General features: G+C 38.7%; 2 protein-coding genes across 2 annotated transcripts in view; both read right to left on the bottom strand.

The window, feature by feature from the left end:
- TINAG (tubulointerstitial nephritis antigen) overlaps positions 1–11,752 on the bottom strand; it is a 38,544-nt gene extending 26,792 nt beyond the window's left edge. Inside the window, exons 1-4 of the mRNA XM_030945878.1 lie at positions 11,383–11,752; positions 5,957–6,020; positions 4,919–5,008; positions 3,435–3,549 (exon numbers count right to left, since the gene is read on the bottom strand). Of these exons, the coding sequence (XP_030801738.1) occupies positions 3,435–3,549; positions 4,919–5,008; positions 5,957–6,020; positions 11,383–11,752 (639 nt within the window). The remainder of the gene's footprint in view (positions 1–3,434; positions 3,550–4,918; positions 5,009–5,956; positions 6,021–11,382) is intronic.
- Positions 11,753–18,828: 7,076 nt separating this feature from the next.
- MLIP (muscular LMNA interacting protein) overlaps positions 18,829–24,779 on the bottom strand; it is a 104,066-nt gene continuing 98,115 nt past the window's right edge. The window contains exons 13-14 of the mRNA XM_030945361.1: positions 21,230–21,264; positions 18,829–19,147 (exon numbers count right to left, since the gene is read on the bottom strand). Of these exons, the coding sequence (XP_030801221.1) occupies positions 21,238–21,264 (27 nt within the window). The 3' untranslated portion in view covers positions 18,829–19,147; positions 21,230–21,237. The remainder of the gene's footprint in view (positions 19,148–21,229; positions 21,265–24,779) is intronic.

Raw genomic sequence — 24,779 nt, 5'->3', positions numbered from 1 at the left:
TTTTTAAACCTTTATATGTACTCTCTGCAGTGAAGTTAGCAGCCTGGCTAAAGCAGGAAGGTAAGAGGACATAAAAGAGCACTCGAATTTCAACAATGACTTCTTCAGAAAAGATAGATGACTAATAAGAGGGAAAAGGCCAAAGATAACTGAATTTGCAAATGTGGAAATAGTTTCCCTGTGGAATAGTTTTGGGTTTGTTTTTTGGGTTTTGTTTGTTTGGTTGGTTTGTTTTGTTTTGTTTTGTTTTTTGTTTGTTTGGTTTTTTGGGTTTTTTTAATGTAGCAAAAAGATCCTGAACATCACTTGCTTTGTGAAGACCAAATGGGCATGAATGGCCTTCAATTTGCAAGAGAACTATAGCTGCTGAGGGTTTTTACTGTGAAAAGCCATATGCCAGTGGAACAGAGGATGTACTTTGTCTACTTTCCAATTGTTTTTCTGAGCTTCTTGATATTTATTGAGAAAATGGTGCCTTATTACTGAATTATGTATTTCATTTTCTTGTAAGACGGCACTCAGGTGAGCACCTTGTTGCTGGGGGTGCAAACCTTACCATAGCAATGTACCTCTTGCCAGAACTTGTGCTGACAGAATACCACCAAAAGTGCATCACAGTGATTTTAAAAGTGTTGCAATTATTCTTGTGCTACATGGAGCTTCAAGAATGATTGCACCGTCTCCTGCAGTGAAAATGCCTTCTCAGATGGAGGAGTTTCAGCTTTGTCAGCAGTCAAACAGGTTTAGTGGTGCATTTTGCTGTTGGTCTAGACTCAGGTCCAGACATACTGTGCCACAGAGGGTCCTCAGTTCAGATTTGGTTCTTGCTCCATATCCATATCTTGCTCCATTGTCTTTTGTGTGTTCTAATGTACCATCAAGACAAACTTCCCTTCCAGACAAAAGTATCACCTTGTTAAGCAGGTAGAATCTTTTATTAAAAGCAGAACTTTTAAAAGCTCTACAAGCAACTTCAGGAAGTTTGTGATTTCCCTAAGAATATTGCAGAAGCTGAGAAAGCCATAGGGAGAGTATTATTTTATATTTTTACCTTTTGTAAGTAGAAAGATTTCCCAGAATCCTGTGAAAGGTATGTGATTCCAGCAACATGTAAGGAAGTCTCATGATGACTAAATGCATGAATGTGCCAAGTTGGATTTCTGGAGAAAGATGCATTGAATCTCCTTGGGTGTCTGGCAGTGCCAAAGGGGGTTGGGTTGTGGCTCACAGATTTCATAAAATAGCAGACAGAGAAAATATGACTGAGAAATGTATCTGTGGAACAAAGGCTATAAGAAGTGTAGCAGTTAAAGTAGCTGCAAGAAGCTTAATAACAATGATTGAATAAGCTGGATGTAATGCAGGACTACTGAGTAAACAGCCACTACAAACTGAACAGAGGAAAGGAAGTATCATGAAGAATTTCTTAAAACTTTCCCCTTTCCCGTTTTCCTAGCTGGGATTTGTCTTACCTAGCTAGATACCTAGCAATGGAGACGTCAGTCTCTGGGCTGGGTACATGAAATCCATTTTTTGCCTGTGCTATATAAGCTTCACACTGTATCCCTCAAGGAAAATGCCAAAAACAACAAATCAATCCAACTCTTTTGAGCCTCAGTGAAGTTCACTGGTACCTTAAGGCAGACACCTACTAAATTGAGTTAAATTCTTTTATGTCATTGTCTTATTTTGACCTGACATCTTCAAGTCAAATGATCCTTCTTTGGCTGCCAAGAGTAGTCCAGAAAATCCTACAAGGCAAAACTCCAAAGCTTAATTCCTGTCCACTTCTTACTCTGGCAACCCTTCAGAGTGTAATTTTGATTGAGTTGGCCAATCTGGGCCTGAGCACAATGCCTTACTTTGCTGGTGCAGGGAGCTGACATTGTGTGTAACCAAGAATGGTCTGAATCAAGCAAAAGGGTTAGGACTGCTCAAATTATTGCAGAGGCTGTGCCCTCTTTCCCCAAAACCCATTCAAGAGGCAGCTCTGCACTCTGTCACCAGGGCCTTCTATCATGTGGAAACCCTTCTGCCACTGATGCCTAAAGATTTTTAGCTTTAAATATGTGTATATATATGTATATATATATATATATATATTTGCAGCTTTGTAGATTTTCAATATGCAGCTGTATAATTTTTCATGCTTTTTCACACTTCAGAACAGTAGATTATCCTTTCTCGCACATTTATGCCACCTTCTTGAAGTTCTGTTTAAATAAATAGTCTTATTTTCAAGAAAAGCATTCCTAACAAGAACACCCTGTTTTGCACCAGCACACAGGAGACATAACAAAATATAGAGCTGAGAACCCCTTGGAGAGACTCTGAGGGTCAGGCCTCAGTGGTTACCAGGGCAACTGGTCTCCTATAGGATGTACTTGCTGGATATCTTAATTAATAAACTTACAAAATTTGTGGAAATCCCATATCAGGCATGCCCAAGATATTTTGTGCACCTGAAAGCTTTCATTAAAGAACTGCTCTTTATATTATCACCTTTAACATTGTTTGGAAAGTTTTCTTTTGATTGTAGAAACACCACAACACATAAACAAGCATCAGCAAATGACTTCTAATAGACAATGAAATGGCATCATTTGCCTGAGCTGCATTGAAGGCAAAGATAAACACCTGTTATACTTAACACGTTTGCAAACCTTGGATCTATCTGTTTATACTTTCACTGCTAATTTCACTCTGGTGAGCTAGTTAGGTGGAGTTTTTTTGGTCTGTGAACTCCATAAATTGTGTCCTCTAAGAAAGAAACTAAGTAACTGATCCAAAGCATTGGAAAAATCACTCTAGATTCAATAACTTGTAGTCTTCTTAAATTGCTTAACCAACGTACATAACTTAAAGTATATTTGTTTGGATGCCAAACTAATTTCAGCATAAATAAATTATAGGAAATTCAATTTAGCTGTCACAAAAATTGTCACGGCCAAGGGATTTAGAAAGCTGGTAGTAGAGAACCATTTCATTTTGCAATGATTCCCATAATTTTGTTGTCCATTTGTTCAAAAACAAAAAAGCTTTCACAGCTTCTGTCAAAGATTGCTGTTTTGTCTCAGCTGTTTGCCTTAATGAACTATGCCCAGATGTATTTTTCAGTGGTTACAGCTGTGTGTGCAATGATTAGCAAATGGAGAGAATTAATATGCAGCCCTCTTAAGGAAGTGAACTACAATGATAAACTAATATTGCTGCAGAGCTTCACAGTGATTAGGATTTTCTTTTGCTCCTTCTTGCTTGATTTCTGTCAATAGGGCCAGACATTCTATGACTTATAAAGCTGTTCCAGGAACATCATATTCAACACGGAAACATTTAGTGGCAAAACCCTGAATCGTACTCTTATAATTGTCCACATTTATTTTTCTATGTGATAAAGCTATTTAAAACAATCAACAAGTGTACATGACACTTACAGGAGCTTCTCTCATATTCAGCAAAGAATGAGATGGAGGGAAAGTGCCCAGGCGCTTTTTGAAACCTTCTTCCACTGTCATTCCCCAGAACTGACTGTAGTTGTCAGCTTTCCATCTTCCTCACAGATGAAAACCAAAAAGCAAGACCCAGGTTAGAGATAACACTCACATTAACACATTGCTCATTTAAGAGTACAACAGCAAAAGCATCCAGAAATACATTTTTGAAATTGCATTTCAAAAACTTGCGTTCAATATGTATGAGAAAATATTTGCTATGGACTTTTCCACTGCAGATAAGTGCAGGATGGAGCAACACAGCAGTATATGAATAGTGGTGATTTGGGGTCAGCATCACATCAGCCTGCAGGACATGAGTGTGCAATACTTCAGAGCAGTACTGGCAAACAAGACACTCAGTCAAAACGTTGCTGTTCTCTTAACTTATGCTCAAACCATGCTCAGCCCAGATTCCCACAGGAAACTAGCAGCCTCGTGTTGTGAGTTGCAGTGCACCTTCAAGCCTTGGTGCACCAAAGGAGAGATACTGTTGAACCAAGCAAAAAGCCCAGCTGACACCTTCTGCCCTAGTTTTATACCAATAGCCACTGAGAGAGAAAGGGCTCCCCATGATTCCCTAAGTCTCATTGTTCTTGGTCTCCCTGAAGTCAATGAAAAGTGCAAGCACATGGAGAAGTTGAGTCATGTCTCACCTGTCACCCTATGATAAATCTCAAGGGTCACCACTGACAAGAGATAGGTTCAGGCGCCAGGGACCTAACTTGGTTTTTTATCTTAATTCAGTTGCTTTAAATGCCTCCCATGAAGTACAGAATGTTTCAGCACTCCTGACAGCTCGAAATCTGGGCAGGCTTCACTGGTGAATTGGCACCCCAGATCCTAGGGAGGCTGCCCCTGTATCTCTGTCTGTACACAGCCAGCAGGCTCCCAAGGCACAGATCCAGTATTGCACTGGATCTCTGTGCACTAGCCACAGGAACAAGACTGTTAGTAAGAAAAACACCAAGCCTCCCAAGTTCTGATAATTGATCCCCATTTCACCCATCTTCTCCACTTCCAGTGCTACATAGAGTCCTGTTACATGGAACAGTGCTCTCAAGGGAGCAGGAAAAAATTACTTTAAATATCTATCCCAAGTAATAAACACAGTGAAAAATAGGGGAAGATGATGCAAATCTTGTTTTGAGAGAAAATAAATTGTTCTAAATTTGGACAATATTTTAGATAGATATTTACAGCAGATGTTCTCTTACCAGCATGAGATGTTCCGTATCTTTCCATTTAAAGCTTTATAATCTGACAGTGATTTGGGAAATTTCACAAATGCATACTTACTATCAAATTGCTGTAAAGTATTTGAAGAAAGAAGGGGTGGGGAAGACTGCATACCTTGTAATTTGCACATACACAGAATGAGCAATACTGTGATGCATAACAAAACTTTAAAATAAAAGGGTTCTCACCCAAAATCTCCAGAATTGATGTGCTGAATTAAGTCTTGGCGAACAAGGCATACATCTGTTGAACATTTCCAGAGACTGTTGAAACATTTGCTGAAAGAACAAGAATATCATTAAACAAAAAAAAAAAAAGAATTGTCAAAGGAAAAATATGCACTTTAACAGCAGAAGGCAGATAGAGGGGAGGGAAAGTGTGAACAATATAATTGTCACAGACAGTTTATGAAAACATAGCATAATTTCTTCCTACTTCACCGTCTAACGAGTTGGAACAAGGTGGGAACATTTACAGTTTGTGAGAAAGGTCACATCTGAAACATTTTGCTTCCATCTTTGTAAGACCAAACCAGGGAATGTAATGTTGATGCTGAATTCCTGAAAAAATGTGATGTTTTGAGGAAGTTTTACTCTGGAAACCCAGAAAGGGTTTTGTGGCCCCAGACATCGCGCTCCAAGGACCCTGGGCTAAAGTCAGCACAGTGGGAACTCCAGCCCTGTTTGGGTGGGGCTGGAGCCGTGGGATTCTTACTCCAGGACAGGGCTAGTTTTTGGAGAGGCAAAGCCCAGGCAGTCAGGGCTGACAGCAAAGCTCCCCTGCCTGATATATATATCCTTTCCTTACAGGTTAATATAAGCTCCCATAACTCCTTAAAGAAAAATAAAAAGCACCAAGGAGGAAGGATTCAATAAAATTTAATTATATTTGTTATATTGGTTTGATCTGCATTCAGGTCAATGCCCAGGTCTAGACTGAAACCATTTCAATTTAGGTTTGACTGAGCAGGAACAGAATTAGGCCAGTGAGGAAGAGATTTGAATAGTCTAATACTCATATCTTGATTAGAAATTCCAGTTTCCCTCTTGCTGTTCTTCTAAATTGGCTGCAATCTACCTCCACAAAACTTAGTACTTAGCACTACTTTTGCAGACATTTTGATTTGATTACATGTTTAATATGAATTTAAAGATGCTCTCTACCTTAATTCCTGTTTCATGACATATGCTAGATAAAATTCAATTTGCAGTTCTCTGAAACATTACCAGGAATTGCAGTTGTCTTTAATTATTGTTCCTTCTCCGTAATATCGGCCATCTTTATAACAACCTGCCAACATAACATATAGATGTGTGAAAATAAAATAATTCTTCAAGTGAATTACTGAAAACTCTTGCTACTATTGTATTAATTGGTTTTATGCGGTATGCTTGAATTATTTAGTTGAAAGCCAGCAATATGGTTCCAGTTTCTTCCAAGAAATGCAGGCAGTTTAATGTATTTTATTGTTTTAGAAAATATATTATCCCTCATAGTAAATAAATTCAGAATCAGATTCAAAACAACCACTAAAAAATTACTATCTTACATATAAATAAAAAATTCTTCAAATAAAATTATTTTCCAATATTAAAAAGAAAATATTTCTAATAAAGATTTTCTAATTGACAATTAAAATAGAAATAGGTTTTTACAGGTACAGAATTTTAAAAACTAGTGAATACACCAAAAGTATTGTAATAAACTCTTTTTCCTTGCCAGATTAATTCCTCTTTGAAAAAGAGATAGATCAATTGCACTTCAAGGCAAATGTATGTTTTATGCACCCTCCAAAACCCACCATGAAACATAAATTGAGGGATGAGTTCTCCATAAAAATATATCCCTCTCATTTTTTTTTTATTTTGTAACACTTCACTGAGGAAAGATTTTGTGTGTGTTTCAGTATCTCCCACATAAATTGCTTCATCAGTGCATTTGACTGTCAAAGCTTCAGTGGAAGAACAATCCGGAAGGCCTGCACAGGGTGTTGGACTGAGTCAGGAGCAAGCACCATGCATTTATCACACGGGTCTGTTTTCCAGCCTGTCCTGACAGCTGAGCCTACAGACACCATGCTTCTCCTCCTGCTGAGAGGGCTTGGACTGGCACTAAACTGGTTTGTCCCAGGTTTACTCCTCCCTTGCCCCCTCTCACTTGTATCCCCTTGGCTGTGGTCCTCTTCCTCCACCCACCATTCCCCCGAGTTTAAAAGTCTCCCGCCATGAGGCATTGCTGTCTTTTTCTTCACCTAGAGGGTCACCTGGATGATCTGGTGTCTCCTATCAAGGAAATAAATTTAGGACTTTTGTCCCAACATGGAAAAGAGCACTTGTCGTCTTTTGCCTTTTGTCCTACGTAAGATTATGTGGGCTGGGATCCATAGCTAGCTGGATTGGACCCGAACAGCCTGTCAGACAGGGATTCTTACAGCTGGTGCCCACATCTCCCATGAGGTGGGGGACGCCACACAGCAGCTGGTAATTCATGCGTGGACTACCTCAGCTTTTGGGACTTCCAGCTTCCTTTGACCTCTTCGCCGCTTTTCGGATGGCGCAGAGTCAGGAGGGTGAGATTGGCAGCCCGTCCAGCACAAGGTGGACTGATCTTTTCCTCCATTTGCAAGAAGCTCTAACACGGTGTTGACTTGCAAACTGGCATGGTACACTGCTTTTCCTCAGCAGTAGTGTGAGGGAGGCCATGCCCCTCTCATGGCCAGGGCTGGAGTTTGGCTGACCCCACCCTCACTGCCTGCATCTCCTTCCTTGCCAGGACAGAAACGCACTCTGAGCCCTACATGATTACATAACAAAGCACAGAAGGGAACTAGAGGTGATTATTAAGTGAGTATTAACTATAAATGCCTTTATTTCCCTGCTGCTAATTCAGCAGGCTATGGGAGCTAGCGCAGGTAAAATAGATCCTGCTGAGGCAATCTGAGGCCCAAAGTGTCTGCTCTAATCCAACTTCAGCTAAGAGCTGAGGTATTTTTCACAGAACACTCAAAGCAAATTACCAAAGTGCCATAGTTTGTCACAGTATGTAACTAAGTCAGCATCAGACAGTAGCTGGAAGGAGGACCAAGCAAGTTATTTCAAAAGTATCAAGAGAAGTATTGATGCAGCATTTGAGAGATGGAACAGCCTTCGTTGGAGCTCTGCTGGCAGGGCTCACTGCCTGTGCCCAAGATAAAATGCAAACCTGGACTAGTACAGAAGCAGCTTTGCAATGATGTATGCTTAGGGAATTGAAAATTAACACTATGCAGTTTCTTTAGCCTAGCCAAGTTAATATTTTGCAGGCCAAGAGTACTGCCTGAGGCATCAGTGAGACAACAGAGTTTTCTAAGCTAAAGGACACATGAGAATACAGCGAGGTTGTCTGGCTCTGAGTGTATTAAGTTGGAATATTTATACATTAAGTAGGAAATTAATTAATTTGAAGATGCAGCTTGATGACTTTGTGAATGAGATTTTATGATGTGAAAATCATTATTGGAAAGAAGAAAATTTGAGAAATGGAGTCTTCCTTCACAGTCCAACATTCATATACCCTTAATGGTTCTTATTTAATTTGTCCCCAGCATTGGGGACAGAAGTGAGTACTTCTGTCCATGAAATATCTCTATGTTTACTCCCTTGTAGGTCATCTGTCATGTAAAAGCAATCAGCAAACTCACTGGATGTCACTTTTACACCACCAACAGGGTGAGACCCAGTGTGTGGGCTTTCACGGGGCTTTTTGTACCCTCAGAATAACTGAAACAAAGAGACAAAATAAATAATAAATAAAGCCCTGAAATAAAACTCAAAAAGTCCTTCTAACAACAGAATTTAAAATATGACTATAATAAAAAGACCCTGAATTTCTATTTGGTATTTAAGGCAGGAATGTGCAGTTTCTTCTGAAACTACACATGAAAGCCATAGAAACAAACTGAAGGCTGGGTTTATAAAGGCAGAGTCAAAGCAGTTCCACACAATTAAATCAATACTGACCCCCAGCATGGTGCACACACATGCAAGAAGTCACAGTGTTTCTGCTGTAGCCTCTCAGTGAATATGTGGGGATCCAGAAATAAACCATTGAGCATTTATATTGCTGTACATTCCAGCCTATGTAAAACACTTCACTTTATTGGTTTATTTAAAGAACTATGACTCAGGAGGCTCTGAGAGCAAAACCTCTGGCAACCAAAAGATCAAGACCTTCCAGATAAAAAATACTTTGGCACATGTGGTCTTCAAGTGCTTACATAATTCTTAGCCTAAGACAGAAGTGTAGTCTCATTTGCTAAAAGTCAGCTAGCATACTTATGTCATTTCTAATGATGCTTCCTAATTTTCTTAATCCTCAGGCATTTAGTCCTACTTGTTTCTCCTTTTTTTCATTCCAATTCCTCGGATATTCCAGTTCTATAAAGATTCTTTAGAGATGGTTTTGTTTGTTACCTTTTTTCCCCTGCTTAATTTTGGCTTTATTATTCATCTTTTACCGTCTAAATTACTTACATAATGAATATCCAATAAAGAGATTTTTTAAAAATTCACACTTTCCATCTTTTTAAAGATGACATATAAAAAAATAGTATAAGATCATTTATAGGTGTCCTGGGTTGACTATATGGTGCTTTTATCCCCAAATCGTCTCATTGGTTTATGCATAATAATAATAAGTTTTGCACCTTTAAGACTTGTTGCAGAGAGTGAAAGGGGGGAGAGAAGAATCGCACAGTTTTTTTTTTCCTCAGACATTGCACTTACTCCCCCACATTCCTGCTCCAGGACTGTGTTGTCTGCGGACAGACAGACGGCAGGACAGAGAGCTCTCCTTTTGCTTTTAGTTAGTTTTAGCTGGCTGAGGCAAAGAAGAGTCCCTGGACTGTGGTTTTTCTTTTCCTTTTCTTTGGACCTCTTGGAACCTGCTCTGGACTGAACACCCAGGGAAGCACCGGCAGCTCGCACCTGTGGCCACCGGGCCGGGCCGGGCCTGGCCTGCGACAATTCCAGCACCAGAAGGACTGATGAGAGACTGAGTGAGCTGGGCTGCAACCGGGGGGGGTTTTCTCAGTTGGTCATCTCTTTTAGAGCGGCAAGGGGTTTTATTGTTTAATATTGTTAGGTTCTATTGTTTAATAAACAGCTTTTTTCCACTTTTCTCCAAGGAGGTATTTTCTCCCGGACTGGTTGGGGGGGGGGCCGATTGAATTTATCTTCCTACTAGAGCCCCTCTGGGGACTCTCTCTCCCAAAATTTTGCTCTAAACCAAGACAATAGGACAAGTAAAGGTACTTTAAATATAATTGCTACCCCTGGCAGGTATGTTAGGGGTTGCAAACAGTGAGCACAAATGCAAAAAATTGAATTAAGAAAGTAGTAAAAAGGTTACCCCTCACCTATTCCCTTATCTAAACCTTCTGTTACACTTCTACCTTTTAGAGGTAGACTTGTGGGAGTGACCATGTGGCAAACTGCTGCAGGTTTTGTAATGATTCAATTCCATGAGACAGTTTGCCAAAGTAGACTCACCAGCTCTCAGCTGTAGGCAGAAATACAACTGCATGTTTAAGTAGAGCCTACAACAAAAATCTCATGTCAAAAATAATATACATCACTGCACCAAATAAAAATGAAAATAAATGTATGTATTTACACAGAGCCTTAGAAAATTGTTTTAATTGGTTAGAAACATTTTGGAAAATTAAATTTGTTTTGCACCATTTCTGTCACTCCCATTTATCAGATTTTGGCTGCACACCTAAGAGCACAGCCTCCTGAAGAGCTTGTGTTCTAAGTGCTGAACTGCAAGCAGCAAGGTTATTAAAAAGAGTTAATTTTTAAAAATCACAGTTGTATTTTATTGATTTTAGGCTTTTAAAACTTTAGGACATTCTCTACATCCTCTGCCAAATTTGGTGTACTGACAGTAAGAAGCTACACCAAATCTGGCCAAAGATGTAGAGAACACCAAATTTTCTCCACCAGCAGAGATTTGGCCTATCCACAAGCCAAGGGAGGACCAGATGTTTGAAAAAAAGAATTTTTTTTTAATCTTTAGTGATAAAAATAATTAGACTTAGTTTAGAATAGTCCTGGAGAGACTTGCACTGCAAACTAACTTGTTAGAAACTAAAACATGCCACAAATCCTTGTTCTAAACACATCCCTTCACCTACTCATTGTTCTAAGCACATCCCTTCATTTAGTCCTGCACCTGAGCTGTTGCCAGAAAAACAGTGTCCTACAGAAAACCTGTGCTGAATCAAAAGCATTGCAGAACATCTCAGGGCAGTATCATTCAGGATAAGCCTCCATTTTGTTGATGATTTGTTTGTACTAATATTTAGAGCTTGCAGTTCATCTCATGTTAATCTGTGGAACCCTATTGAAATTTTTCAGTTTACACTAATTTTGACCCAATGAGGTTATTTGAGAAATTTCAAATAAAACAGGGGTTCTATCCAAGAGAAATACTATGAAATCAACACTAATGTCCTAGAGACAAAGAAATAACAGCAAGTATAATTCTCACTCCAGTTTCATGCTCAGTGTCCTTGTCCACTATGACTTTAGTCAGTTTTTCAGGATTTTACTTCTATGTTTATTTTCACTGTGATGCACTAAAGCCAACTGAGCATTTTGTCTCCACTTACCCCATGCTGGAGGCGGCCAAGGCTCCTCTGACCTGGTGGGCTCCACGGCGTGGTTGCAGACATCCCAGTAGTCAGTACAGCAGTCTACAGGCCCTGGAGAGCCCGAGGTGCAGTACTGGTCACAGTAACATACAGCTCCTCTGGAGACAATGGTAAAGCTGCAGTCATCATCTCTTCCTGTGCAACAGCCTCGTATCCTGCAGGAACTTCCCTGATACAGGCTCCTTATAATCCTGTTCCACTTAGCAGAACCACTGTCTTTTACAGAGTAAAGTCCTTTGGGGAAACTTCTTCTAGAATCAAGACGTTTTGTCATTGAAACTTCACTGGCAATGCAATATAAGAGCAATATCTGAATTTTGTGCCACATTCTTGTGCCTCTAGAAGCCTCTTTTGAGGCTTGTTCTCCAGTCAGCAATCAAAAAGAAATCTGATCAGAAAGCTGCAGACTACAGTTTTCCAGGAAGACTCTGCATGTGTTAATTATTAGTCAGATATGTTGTAAACAGATTTATTTGTCCAAGATACAGAGGTACTGGAAACAGATCCACAACTATGTATTCATTATGAAACTTTGGTGTGATCTCTTGCAAGTGAGAAAGTTTATAGCAAAGTCTCACCATATATAAAATATACATGATCCAGTATTTTAGTTCTGTACTTCAGACTTCTAAAATCAAAACAATGTGAGGAATGAGTACATGGTGTCAAAGGAAGCTCTCTTTCTTTTTGTGTTCCCATAACCAGCATGTGCTCCACATGATTAGAAAACCTTAACATCTCACCTAAATTTTCCTATCTGATAAGCAGGGTGACATCACTGCAGTAAAATTATCCTGCATCCCCCATTTCAATTTTATTTCCAGTGATCTATCTTAGCCTTATATGTTTCACTTTTTTCACCTGTTTTACTATGGGCAAACTCAGAAAAAACATCAGGTGTTATTCAGTATAAAACATTACTCAAAGGTATTCTTTTAAGGTTTGCATTTCTGTAGTCAAAATGACTTGGCAGTCATTCTAATTAATATAATAAATACCCCCTAATAAGTGTTCATTCCTATTTAAGAAGTAAATGTCTGTATTTATATATTCACCAAAAAAAAGGTAAAAAACCAAAAAGCAGATATCAAGGATAAGTCTAACAGCCTTTGCTACATGATCTGTAATCTCCAGATTTTTGAACAGAGGGCTTAAAGAAATATACGTGATACTGTTTCCAAAAAAAGATTCAGAAAAAAATACCAAAGAACTTTGAAGTTTCTACCAGAGATAGCACATGAGGCTTAACTGAAATAAAAAACCCCACACCCAATTTCAGATCTGAACGAGACCGTTTAAGTCCCCAAAGCTGAACAAGCAGAGGTAAAAACCAGTCATCCTTCTGTCTCCATTTCTTAGTAAGTGAGAGGAACCTGGAGAAGTTGATAGTGGGTTGTTTTCTAGGGAATTAAGGGGGGTTCTCCCTTTGTGACTTCAGCTGGGCAGCTTGGGAAGGCACAGCATCCAAGGGCAGCTACTTTTGAAAGCACAGCCAGTGTGGATGCATTGCCATGAATGACAGAGACATAGAGAGGCAGAATGTGTGTACATTTATTGAAGACTGAAGTCTAAGTCTTCAACACAATTTCTTGCCAGCAGTGCTTTTATTGGACCTGCCTCCTACACTGTCCTTGTCACACCTAAGGAGCTGCAGATCAGGGAAAATTACCTCTGACTGTACAATTTAATTTTTCTCTCTTGCAGGCAATCGTTTGTGTGAAAGATATCAGAAAGGCCAAGGTCAGCAACAGGCAATCACTGTCCATCACATTAATGGTTCATAAATCTTAACCTTCAAATTTGCTCTGCATTTTTTTTTGTTTGGTTGGTTCTCTTTTGATCATAGTAGAAACATTTGCACAACCTTAATTCTGTCACTGACTGCAATGATGCAACAAATATGAGGGAGATGAGAAAGGATATATTCATGGAAACAGTGAAGTGCTCTCTGGAAATTATAATTCATTTCTTTTCCTTACATCTGTGCAGTTCTATCAGCTCCAAGAAAATGACCTCTGATTTGCACTGACATTAGAAAAATTCAAATCTCCTTTGTATTACAAATCCTCAGAAACTCTTTTATCTAGTTATCTCCTTGCTCTGGAAGCATAAGAAAGAATATGTGGTAAATGTCTGTCAGTCAGATTAAATGAACAAGCATATCTTTTTTTAACTTTAAAGACCTGCTGATGATAAATCAGAGGCAAGGAATTTGCTTGGAAATAATTTCAGCTCATTTACACAGGTGCTAGATTTCCTTTAAAAGAACACAAAAATCAACTTGTGTTCTAAGGCCCTTTGTTTTACATTTTTCTCAGTTGATGGTTTCTGAGCAAATCTTTAAAAACCCACAAAACTATTCCATTGTGCTTCAGCAAATAGATTTTTTTTTAGCATTTTCCTCTGTAAGCAAGCAGCTCTGTCTTCACTGTGTGAAAGCTTGCACTGACTTATCTGTAATAATTTAGAAACAGCTGGACGTGATCCTTTTCTCTGTTGAAGATTAGCCTGTTCCAAGCATAACAGCTGTCCTAAGATTTTGAGTTAGGGTCTTAGTATTCATTCTAGTTGGCACGGTTAAGTGCAAAAATGTTTGTCTAGTTCCCCTTTCAGCAGTTCTTGATGTTTATTCTTGAGCTTCAGGAAACACCACACATTTGGCAGAAATTCAAATATTAATAGCACTGAATGATTGATGGAGTAACAAATAAAAAAAAAAAGACATTAAAATGTCCAAGAATCTCTTTAAAGCTGCACCAGGGTTATTTCACAGCCTTTCTTCCAAAAGCTGTCCTAATTTGTGTGACTGACCTACTGGGCATCATAAAAATCTCATCAGCTTCAGAGAAGTGCAGGATAGCAGTCGCTGGCAAGACTCTTGGTGCTGAAGATGACTCCCAGGATGGACAGCTGAGCCCACCCCATCAGATAACCATGATACCTTCCCTTCTCCTGGCTGCCCCAAGCAGACTGGAGCCAATCCTTGTGCAGGGGGAATTGCAGTACTATGACCTTCTGCCAGGAAAATGAAGAGCCAATTAAGGAAGAAATCACAATGCCAGAGCCCAAGTCAGTCATTTTCCAGGAGGCACAACTCAATGCATCAGAGAATCCATGTAATTTCTTATCTCCAGTTTAAACTCTGCAAGGATACCATCCATCCCTTTTGTTGAATTCAAAAGAAAATTTAACTGGTGACTCATGGCACAGAATGCACCACTGATTTCTAATGGCCACAGTACTTTATGCTTACTCCTCTTTTTTATTAATGGTTGCAATGCAGTGAAAGTTTTCTAGGCAAAATTGTTTCAACAAAAGTATTATCCCACAACATGTTGTCTCTACCTTGTACTAATGGTAGAATAGGATTCATCCTCCCAAATTGTGAATGTCCAGCTCCTAGATGTGTTTACACAGAGACAAGCTGTGTGTTAAAGTGATTTTCTCACTGTCAATTCACTATTTGTATGTTTACAGCAGGCATAGGAATGGGGGTGCCTGTTTGGCAAGAGCCTGCAGCTCACTGCTGTGTGTTGTTAGTGTGGTAGCAAGCAGTGACACTTTTAATCCAAAATTTCAGGGCTGCCTATCTCAAGTTTTATGATGTTAATCCAAGCTACATGTAACTCAGAATAATGGTCACTTATGTGACAGATTTCATCACCCTGCCACAGTGTGACTTGTTATTCACAGTCTCTGACACCAGTTCTTCCAATTCATCAGATGTTTGAATCAACAGGTTTAGGGCTGGAGGTAGAGGAAGAGCAACTGACCCAAATTGTGCATGCCAAAGAAATCCCATTTCTCACACACAGAGATGCACACACATGAATGCCCAAGAGCTCAGAGTCAACAACTGCAGGTAAAAGGAAATTACTTTAGGTGTTACAAATATACATTACATGGTTTACTACTACTATTATTATTATTATTATTATCATTCTTATTATCATCATTATTATGTGGTTGTTACGGCCTCATAGCCTTTTTGCCCTACCCAGCACAGTAATTGACCATGCATATTTCCTGTGCCAGCTGCATCACTTGGGCAGCCTTGAGGAAGCAGGTGCCATCTCATTCTTCTTGCCAGCCATGCTCTTGTGCTGTGTAAGGCCAGACCACTCTGGGCTCAGCCCAGTGAAGCCTGTGAAGAGTGGGGGCCCCTGTGCATGAACCAGCACAGTGTCCATGCAGTCCTACAATTGCAGGGGCTCTCCGTAATGGTGTTTCACTAGGACTTACAGAACAGGTAGCAGCAGTCACTGTGGCTCATACCTGAATAGGAACCTCTCAAGAAACACAATCAGGTGCAGAAATTTTGGCATCTCAATGGACCACATGCCACCTTCATTATGCCATCAGTGCAGACTATTGTGAACATACTAACCTGTGCATGGCTGCATTTAGCTTCAGAGAGGTGATGTTTACTGTGAATTTGCCAATCCCAAACCTCGTCAACCAGTCAAAGATGGAGACAAGCATTGTACTGTATTTCATTGACAATATGAGCTCTCAGAAAGTATTGTGCTGGTGTTGCAAGCAAGTTATTCACATGTTGGTGTTCATCTCAATTGTATGCTCCTATCTGATTCCACCAGTGAATCTTAGAATCATAGGATCATTCATTTTGGAAAAGATATTTAAGATCACAGAGTCTATCACATGTCCCCAGGTGCTACATCCAAACACCTATTGAACAGTACCTGGCATGGTGAATCCACCACTAACCTCAGCAGCCTATTTCAATGCTTGACCACCCTTTGAGTGAAGAAATTTTTTTCTAACACCCAATCTAAACCTTCTCTGGTACAAACTGAGGCCACTCTTATCCTATCACTTGCTACTTAGAAGAAGAGACTGATCGTCCACCTGGCCACAAATTCCTTTCAGGTATTCATAGTGATAAGGTCTCCCCTGAGCCTCCTTTTCTCCAGGCTAAACACTCCCAGCTCACTCAGCTGCTTCTAGTGAGACTGTATCTTAATCCTTTTAATAGGCTGATCCTCAGTGTTGCCTTATTGCCACTTTCTGATTCTCTGCTTTCAATGATTTTTTTTATTCTTTAAGGTACAGATTTTTTTTTCCTTTTCTATCCCTGAGTTGCTAATCTTTCCATCCTAACAAAATCCTTCTCTCTGTGCTTTTTCTTTTTTTATTTTGCATAGCTTCACCTTGTGAACTCCCTGAGATCTAAGCAATTTTCTCATTAAAACTGAGTCCAGACCACAGATCTGTGCCATACCAAACCAGGCTTTGGATGTCAGCCAGTTGAACCCTGGGACCAAGGGCTGTCCTTATTCTGATGCAGCATCCAGATTTTCTCAAGTATGTCACTGTCCAAATACACCTATTGTGCCAGCCACATTTCCCTTCTGACCACTTGGGCCAACTTTAATAAGTAATTTTCTTGATAGCTTGAGTTGCAGCACAGAGCAACAAAAGAAACACCACAAGCATGCACAGAAGGGGGTGTATATGTCAGACTGCAAGAGAACTTGAGGCAAAAAGGGGATCATAAGCCCTCAGTAAAGATATGCAGCCAATGTGATCCTGTTGGGAATGTGTATTTTACCAGAAAATCATTACTAAAATCAGGGTAAGGCATCAGAACCTGGATTAAATATATTACACTATTGAATAAGCAGCATCCATTAATCTTTCAGTACTACAGAAAAGGCAATCACTTTTCATGCTGTTTTGCTCTTTATAATCTCTCCTTAAAGATTTTTTTTCTTAATACTTTTTCCATTGGTTTCCCAGGACACAATTCCTAGAAACTGATTGCCAATATAATCTCATTTTTCATTCATAGATGGAACCTTTTTGAACAGAGAGGGAAACTCTTTCCTAAAGTACACACTGATGAACAAAATCACAAACCCAGAGGTAAGCAAAAGGATTTCTCCTTTGTTCTTCCTCTAATCCCAGTAGTTCCTTCTCTTGCTTGTGTTCCTTTCACCTGTGGGCTTCAGTCTGTCTCATGGGTTAATTTAAACTTAAACGTAAGTCGTGTGAACAATTGTCTCAGGTAGACATGCTAGAATGGATTTGGGCTCTACAAAAATGAAATTCAAGAGGAAAAGAAATCTGGGATTGGAACAAATTCAGAACAAAACAAATGCCTTTGGAAAAATCAGCAGGAAAGCAGACTAAGGCTTTTGAGAATCACATGGCTTTAAGTATTAATTTTTCCCACTTCATTGCTTTACTGAAACCAAGAAATACTATTAGGTCCTTAGTGGGTGGATCTATTACAGCTCTTACAGTATTTTTAACACATTTATAGATGTTTTTATATGTATGATTTTATTTTCTACTTTTAAAATTTTTCTATACTTTTTTGTTCTGTTTATATGTGAGGATTTCTGTCCCCAAAAACTCTTGAACTCACTGAAATGAGTTGTTTTCCACCACCTGGTTAATAGGTATGCCATTCACAAGATCTATACAGTAAAAATAACAATTCTGTTGTTTTTCCATTGAGAAAGAAACTAATACAAAAAACACCACCCTTAAATGTGTAGCAATCTTTCCACAATATTCTTAAAAATTTATATATTACCTATAGAGGGAAAGACTCACTAATCGCTGACCTTTTCTTCTGTTTTCACAGCTACAGAGTCCAACAGCTTAAAAGCAGGCTGGATTGAAATAACATCAGTTCCAATAGGGCAAAAGGCTGAGTAGTCTATGGACTATTCCACTAAAACTGGTTTTAATGTTTTTCCTTATTGTAGTATTTAATAAAATAGTTCATCACATTAATTTTAATGAAAACAGGAGGATTCTCATTAAATTATCAGTCTTTATCACAATTCATTGTGAGAGAAAATCTTCTGCACTCTGGGACAGGGCTGTGATGCAAAGGTCCTGAGCTTGTTGTCAGAGTCACCTGAGGGCTGACTTGTGGTTCAAAGGACCAAGACACTGGGGAGAACTCAGGTAGCTCATGCAAGCATAGGCAACCAGCTTCCTTACCCTTTCATAATTCATTTTGAAAGCAAAATCTTTAAGATCCAGGCCTGTACAACGTCATGTGGAAGCAGCACAAGATCAAAAAGTCAGCAGCATAAAGTGGAAAGCGATGTTTCTTCCTGCTGTTCCAGGAGTGCAGAGGGTAATTCTGCCTGCACTCTGCACCTGGCAGGGTCACAGGGGCTATGAATATTGCATGGCAGGGGAAAATCACTGCGCATGTTCACTGCTGACTGCTGTGGGTGCTGACACCAATGTGAATAATCCCTGGACTACCTCACAAAACACAAGTGTCTGTGTGGCGGCAAAATGTTGCCAAGTTAAAGCACACAGGAGCATTCCTTTCCCAGCAATGCTGGCATTTCTTCTCAGCTATTGAAACCCATGGAGCCAGATTTACAGGGGTAAAAACAAGAATCACAAAAAATGTTTTGCAACAAAATACAGCTTTATTTAATTTTAACATTTATATTATTTCTAAAGAAAATATGCTGTGTTATATTGGGCATCTCTTAAATCAGCAAGCACTTCAAGAAATGGCATATTCATGTGTATATCCCTGGAGTTAATTATGCTAGTACATAAGATTATTTCTTGAAAGAATATTTCATTGTTATTACTGCCTTGCAACTAGCATACCATAAGCATTTTTTTTATGGTGCTTTAAATAACACTGGTGCTGTGGATTCCTTCTTAATATAGAAACAGGCTTCAAAATTCAGTTTTTGCTCTTGATCCTAATTTGGGGCTGCAAAAGAAGGTTTTTTGTATGAACACAATTTGTCAAAAATACAGATTAGTAAGACGCATAGCACACACTGAGGTCGCTTAGTTTTCCTAATTTATACAGTCTGATGATCTGGCTAACAAATAGAATTAATAGTTTCACAGAAATTTTTAAAAAACCAACTTAAAAGATATATTCAGCCACCTCTTTTGTCCTATAGTTGTGGGAGAAGATGAGAGCTGGCAGGTCAGATTTATCTTGTGAGAAGTTTGCCTGTCTTTGCAGCAGCCGGAGGCAAACTGCTTTTGGGACTTAAATTTTCACAGAGCTGTAACTGTTCAAATTCAAACTAAATCTCTTTCCCTGAAATTTAGACCCATCTCTTTTTCTCTACTCATAGGAAAGATGAAAAAGTGACTCATATCCCTTTATAATAGTCCATTATGAAGAGAGAAACTGCTGTGCCTCTACTCTGTCCTTATGTCCTTATCTTCTGTATGAAGACACTGAAGCCTTTACATCTTTTCTAAATCTCCCATTTGTTTCCCACATCCTATGCCACTGATTTTGCACTAATAGTGAAAAAAATAGTAATTATCTTCATCATATTATAAGCATTCCTTTCAACATGTCCCTGAAAGCATCACCTCTTCTACTCAGACTCAGTTTTTCCTCCCCTATAATCCTCAGGTTCTCACCTGCAGTATTATTGTTATTCTTTTTCTGTCTGTACCCATAATATTTCTTTGTATTTTTCTTCAATTAATTGTATCATATTTATTTCAAGCCATTCTTTTAATGTAAGCGATTTTTTCTGAATTAAAATCCTGGCTTCCATGCTGCTTGCAAATCCTCCCAAGTGGGCATTATCTGTAAATTGGGTAAGCCTATTGTCCATGTCATTGAGAAAGTAATTAATAGCAAAGCTTCATAGTGCTAGCACTAGAAGACAGCATTCTGGAAGTCACGGAGATGTTCTCCCTCTCAGGCAGCAAATAACCCTTCTCAGAGTCCTGCTTTCCAATCAAGTACCAGTCTACCTTATGTGAATTTAATTTACTTTGCTTGCTTAGGGATGTCATGTGAGACTACATTGAAGATACACTGTATAAAACACATCCTTGTATCTGCCTTGCTGTCACAGAAGGAAATGAGATCAACTTGATAGGATTTGTTTCTGACGTGTCCCTGTGCAAATAATCTTATCTTCTTACCATTCTCTAGATGCCCATAAACGTGTTGTTTAATACTTTTTTCCAGTGTCTTGGTAATGCTATTAGGACTGAATTTTCTGTGATTCCTCAGATTTTCCTTTCCTCTTTTGCTTAGATAGAACATTGTGTTTACCTTTCTCCAGTTTTCTGGGAACTTACTCATCCTGCTAATCACTAGTGTTAGAGAAATTGCTTAGGTTAAGTATTTTAAGGGTAAATTTCATTAGGCTGTTCCATTGTAAATACTCCAATTTACCTCAGTACTCCTTCAGGTGTCATTTTCCATTTCTCTCCATGATCCTACTCACAAATTCTTAACAATAATTGAAATAAACTTTTATTCATAATTAATATCTTTTTTTTTGTGAAGACTGAAACACAGAAAGAGGAAAAAAAGGCACTGAACTTTTCAGTATCACCTATTTGCTGATCTCTCTTGCTAAGTACTACATTAAGTCAGCTCTCAAGCGTAGCACATTATTTGCAATGTGGCATTGTTTAACTCTAGCAAACGATTCATTTAATGGCAGTATGTGGTCATGTGCTCAAATATAAAAAATTTATCTTATTTCCCTGACATCCTTTCATAATCTAGTTCCAATTCCTAGTTCAATTCCTTACAACAATTTGATTGAATCTCACTTACAATTAATTCTACTGTGACTTTATTCTGTCATGCTAAGAATTTGAATTTTTCTGCATTGGTAATAATTCATAGAAAATCATTCACCAAACGTAGCCATCTTATTGTCCAGACACTGAATCATGTACCTAAAGGATCCTATTATCTTTTCAAATAAAAGAATAAAAATTTGATAAAGTGACACCAAAGTAGATACATATTCTAATTTTGACTGTAATCATATTTTTAAAAAATAGTAATACTCACCATCATATCTAAACAGAACCTCTTTCATTGGAAACCTATAGAAAAATGAAAATAAAAAGCAAAAACAAAGTGAAGAGGAAAATAAAAACTGCAAATGTTATGCAGGAGCAGTTGTAAAAACTGGTGGAAAACTCCACACAGCACTTCTCTGTTTTTTTTAATCACTGGTTTGATGCACTCTTAATTTACAGCTCTGCTTATTGAACCAGGAATTATTTTTCATGCATTGACATCCTTGAGGAATTCTTCTGCCCACAGAAATTTCAGGAGACAAGCATCACCTTGACTAATCACACACCAGTTTCACATTGGTTTTCCACCTTCCACTTCTTTTTTGAACTTCTTGCTTGGAGGACAGAGCATGTGGCCACCCTTGCCTTCACATGACACAGGTTGGTTGCCTCTGCCTTAGCATGGATTTGCCAGCACCCAAACCAAAGAGTGGGATAGACTCTTGGGGGTGAACCAATGCAGCCTGTCCCTATCTGGGACACTGGTCTACAAAGATAGAATTCAACAGCTCAAAATGTCTGCTCCAGGGAATATTTCAGGGGATGCTAGGGTGACATCTCCATCAGAGATCTGAAGAACCTACATGTCTTGGAAGTCTGTGGATGTTACTAATTTGGAGGATAGAGAGACTGATATGCCAAGGGTATGACTTTCATTCTGGGGGACTGCCAAACTGGAGGAACGGGCTGGCAGAAAATCCATGAACAAAGGGAAATACAAAATCCTGCATGGGGCAGGAGACAAGGAGGGATGGAGGAAGTGAATAACCCATGCAATGGCACAGGACAGTGACTGACTGACTGACTGACTGACTGACTGACTGACTGACTGACTGACTGACAGACTGGGAAGCAGCTCTGCCGAGAGGGATATGAGGTCTGACACCACACAGAATGTGCATCAGTCCAGCCTTGTTGTGATGAAGGATAACCCCATATACAGTTGCATTAACTAGAGCACAGCCAGCAGGTTGAAGGAAGTTATTCCCCTCTGCTGGGCATAAGCAAGGCTGCATCTGGAATGTAATTTCCATTATCGAGCCCTCACAATAAAAATAGATTTTGCTTTGTCAAGCAAGCAGAGGAAACCAATGGACAGCTATCCAGATGGTTACAAGTGTTTGTTGATTTCTGAGAAAGATATGTGACAGATGAGGGGTGGCTACAGCTAGCATTGTTTAACCTAAAGAGTGGACTATGGGGCATTTATATTCCTTTTCCAGACATTTAAGAAAGGTTTAATGACAGCCCAGGTTTGCATGGTGAAAGAAAACAAGGCAGCAAGTGGGGAAATTTTAATTAGCCATAAAGAAACATATTTCATATCATAAGAATGGTCAAACACTATAGCTAATTTAAATCTGATTCTATGATTCTAATGATTCTAATGCATTACCTAAGTATTTAATAATTTTAAAAAAACTTCTTCAGCCCACAATTATGTTCTGTCTAACTATTCAAGGCAAGTTCTTGTCCTCTAAAACTGTTTCTCAGAACTCCTGCCATTCTTTGAAGGGGACCAGCTGTTTCTTAATGCCAGGTGGAATTAGATTCCAATTGCAGTTTGAATCACATACTGATATTTCAAACTTTCTCTATAATTCTTATATTACTACTCTTTCAGACTTTTAAATGTAAACTTATAAAGCTAATATATTTACAGTAATTATTTTTATGCAATCGCCACACAAATAAAATTCTATAAATGCATATAATATTTTCTCTTTGTTACAGCATGGTGATCTAATATGCCCTTTCAAGTCAGTAGGCTATAACTGCAAGTTTTTATTTAAAACAAGAAGATATAGTTGAAGCTGACTAAAGTATTGCCCAAATACCTGTTGCAATATAAATTTCCTGTTGAACATACAAAATATTCAAGAAAAAAATTAAAACACTGTTCAAGTATAAAGTAACTAGAAAGGTTTTCTGCTGATATTTAGTTTTTATTTGAGATTTTAGAAGTGTGCATTGTTTGGACCTGCCTTTCTATTTGTAAATATCAGAAGGCAAGTTTACTGTTTCAGTGGCCCACCCAATTTAGAGGTTAAAGAATTTGACACCACTAACACCTGAAAATCCTATTCCTTCAGAAAAAACAGTAGTTATTCATACATTTAATATTCATTTTCAGGGTCATTAAATTTTCAGCTAAATGAACTGCTATAAGTCTATGGAGAGAGCTTAGGGTTGCACTCCTCGGCTTGGTCAAAATAAACCAAGGGCAGTGAGACCCCCTACTCCAGAGAGGAAGGGGCAGCAATGTTCTGTGCAAGATGGAAAGCAAAAAGTGAATAGCACATCTGTGATGTGACACATGAAGAACCCATGCTTCTGTCTCCTAGGAAGGCACAAGGAGCAACTCTGTCTTTGTCCCCAACACGTCTGGAAAGATCTATCTCATCTGCCAAATGGAAAAAGTAGGTGCTTGCATAAAGTTGACCTTTGAGTGGGAGTGTTGCCAGTGGAGCTCCCTCTGCTTCTGTTAGGTCCTTGCTTTGACAAGCTGGAATCTTTTTTACAAGTTGAAAAGGTATTGAGCGGTATGCAAGGCCTGAATCATTACAGAATAATTCAGGGTCCAATGAGGAGGGTGTTTAACTGGAAGAACATCACTTTGCCATGATAATGTCATTTAGGTTGGAGCTTTTGTTTACAGTAAAATCCTTTACATAAATTCTGTAGTACAATGACACTTTCATAAAATGGCTACATTTTCCTCTTATAGGTAGACTCTATCAATGATTAATACTATTGTTGACGTTCTGAGCAGGAACACTCCTTCAGTAAATAAAGACCAAGAGCAATGTAAAACAAAACTTTGGACCATATTGACATTTTCATAGAATTTCAAATTTCAAGAGCTTTTGTTACTTTGCACAGAAGACAGCTGGTAAAATCCTGTCACCACTGAAGTCAATAGAATCAACTTTCTCTCATGGGGTCTTTTTATAGATGTTGACTTTAGAAATGCTATTGATTTCTCAAGTAACTATTGCAGATCTTTCGTGAACAAAACAAACAGATAAAACTGAGTAATTACTCAACTTCAGCAAAAGATTACATGGACCTGGAGTAATTGTATTGGTAACTATAATTATTCATTTATTAGTAATTGTAATTGTAGACTTGGGATTTTGTAAATCATAGATGAATAAGGGTAATGAGGACATATTTTTAGCCCCTACACACAATGTTTTTTTTCAGATTACACAGGTATATATGCCCAATGTTCTCTCTAAAGGTTCTGACTCAGTAAAATTCTGAGACTGATTATAACACCATTCACACATCCTAGCCTGGGCAAACACTAGCTTTACTTGAAAGGAAGACAGTAGGTATCAGAAATTATTGGCATATTGCTTGGTTATGTTTCAAAGAGTATCCTTCAGACCTCCTCCATTTAAAATGCACTGGTAGTAGAGGAGGATTTCACAAGGAGGAGAATATCACTTAATTATTTTCTTACTTTCACAGGGGAGTCACAGGTCTTACTTGCTACATGCCATGACAGAATGATGCTAAAATTACACTAATGC

The sequence above is a fragment of the Camarhynchus parvulus genome, chromosome 3 (assembly GCF_901933205.1).
Source record: "Camarhynchus parvulus chromosome 3, STF_HiC, whole genome shotgun sequence".
NCBI lineage: Eukaryota > Metazoa > Chordata > Aves > Passeriformes > Thraupidae > Camarhynchus > Camarhynchus parvulus.
Note: the sequence above shows the minus strand (reverse complement) of the source record. Positions and strands in the feature narration are given on the sequence as shown.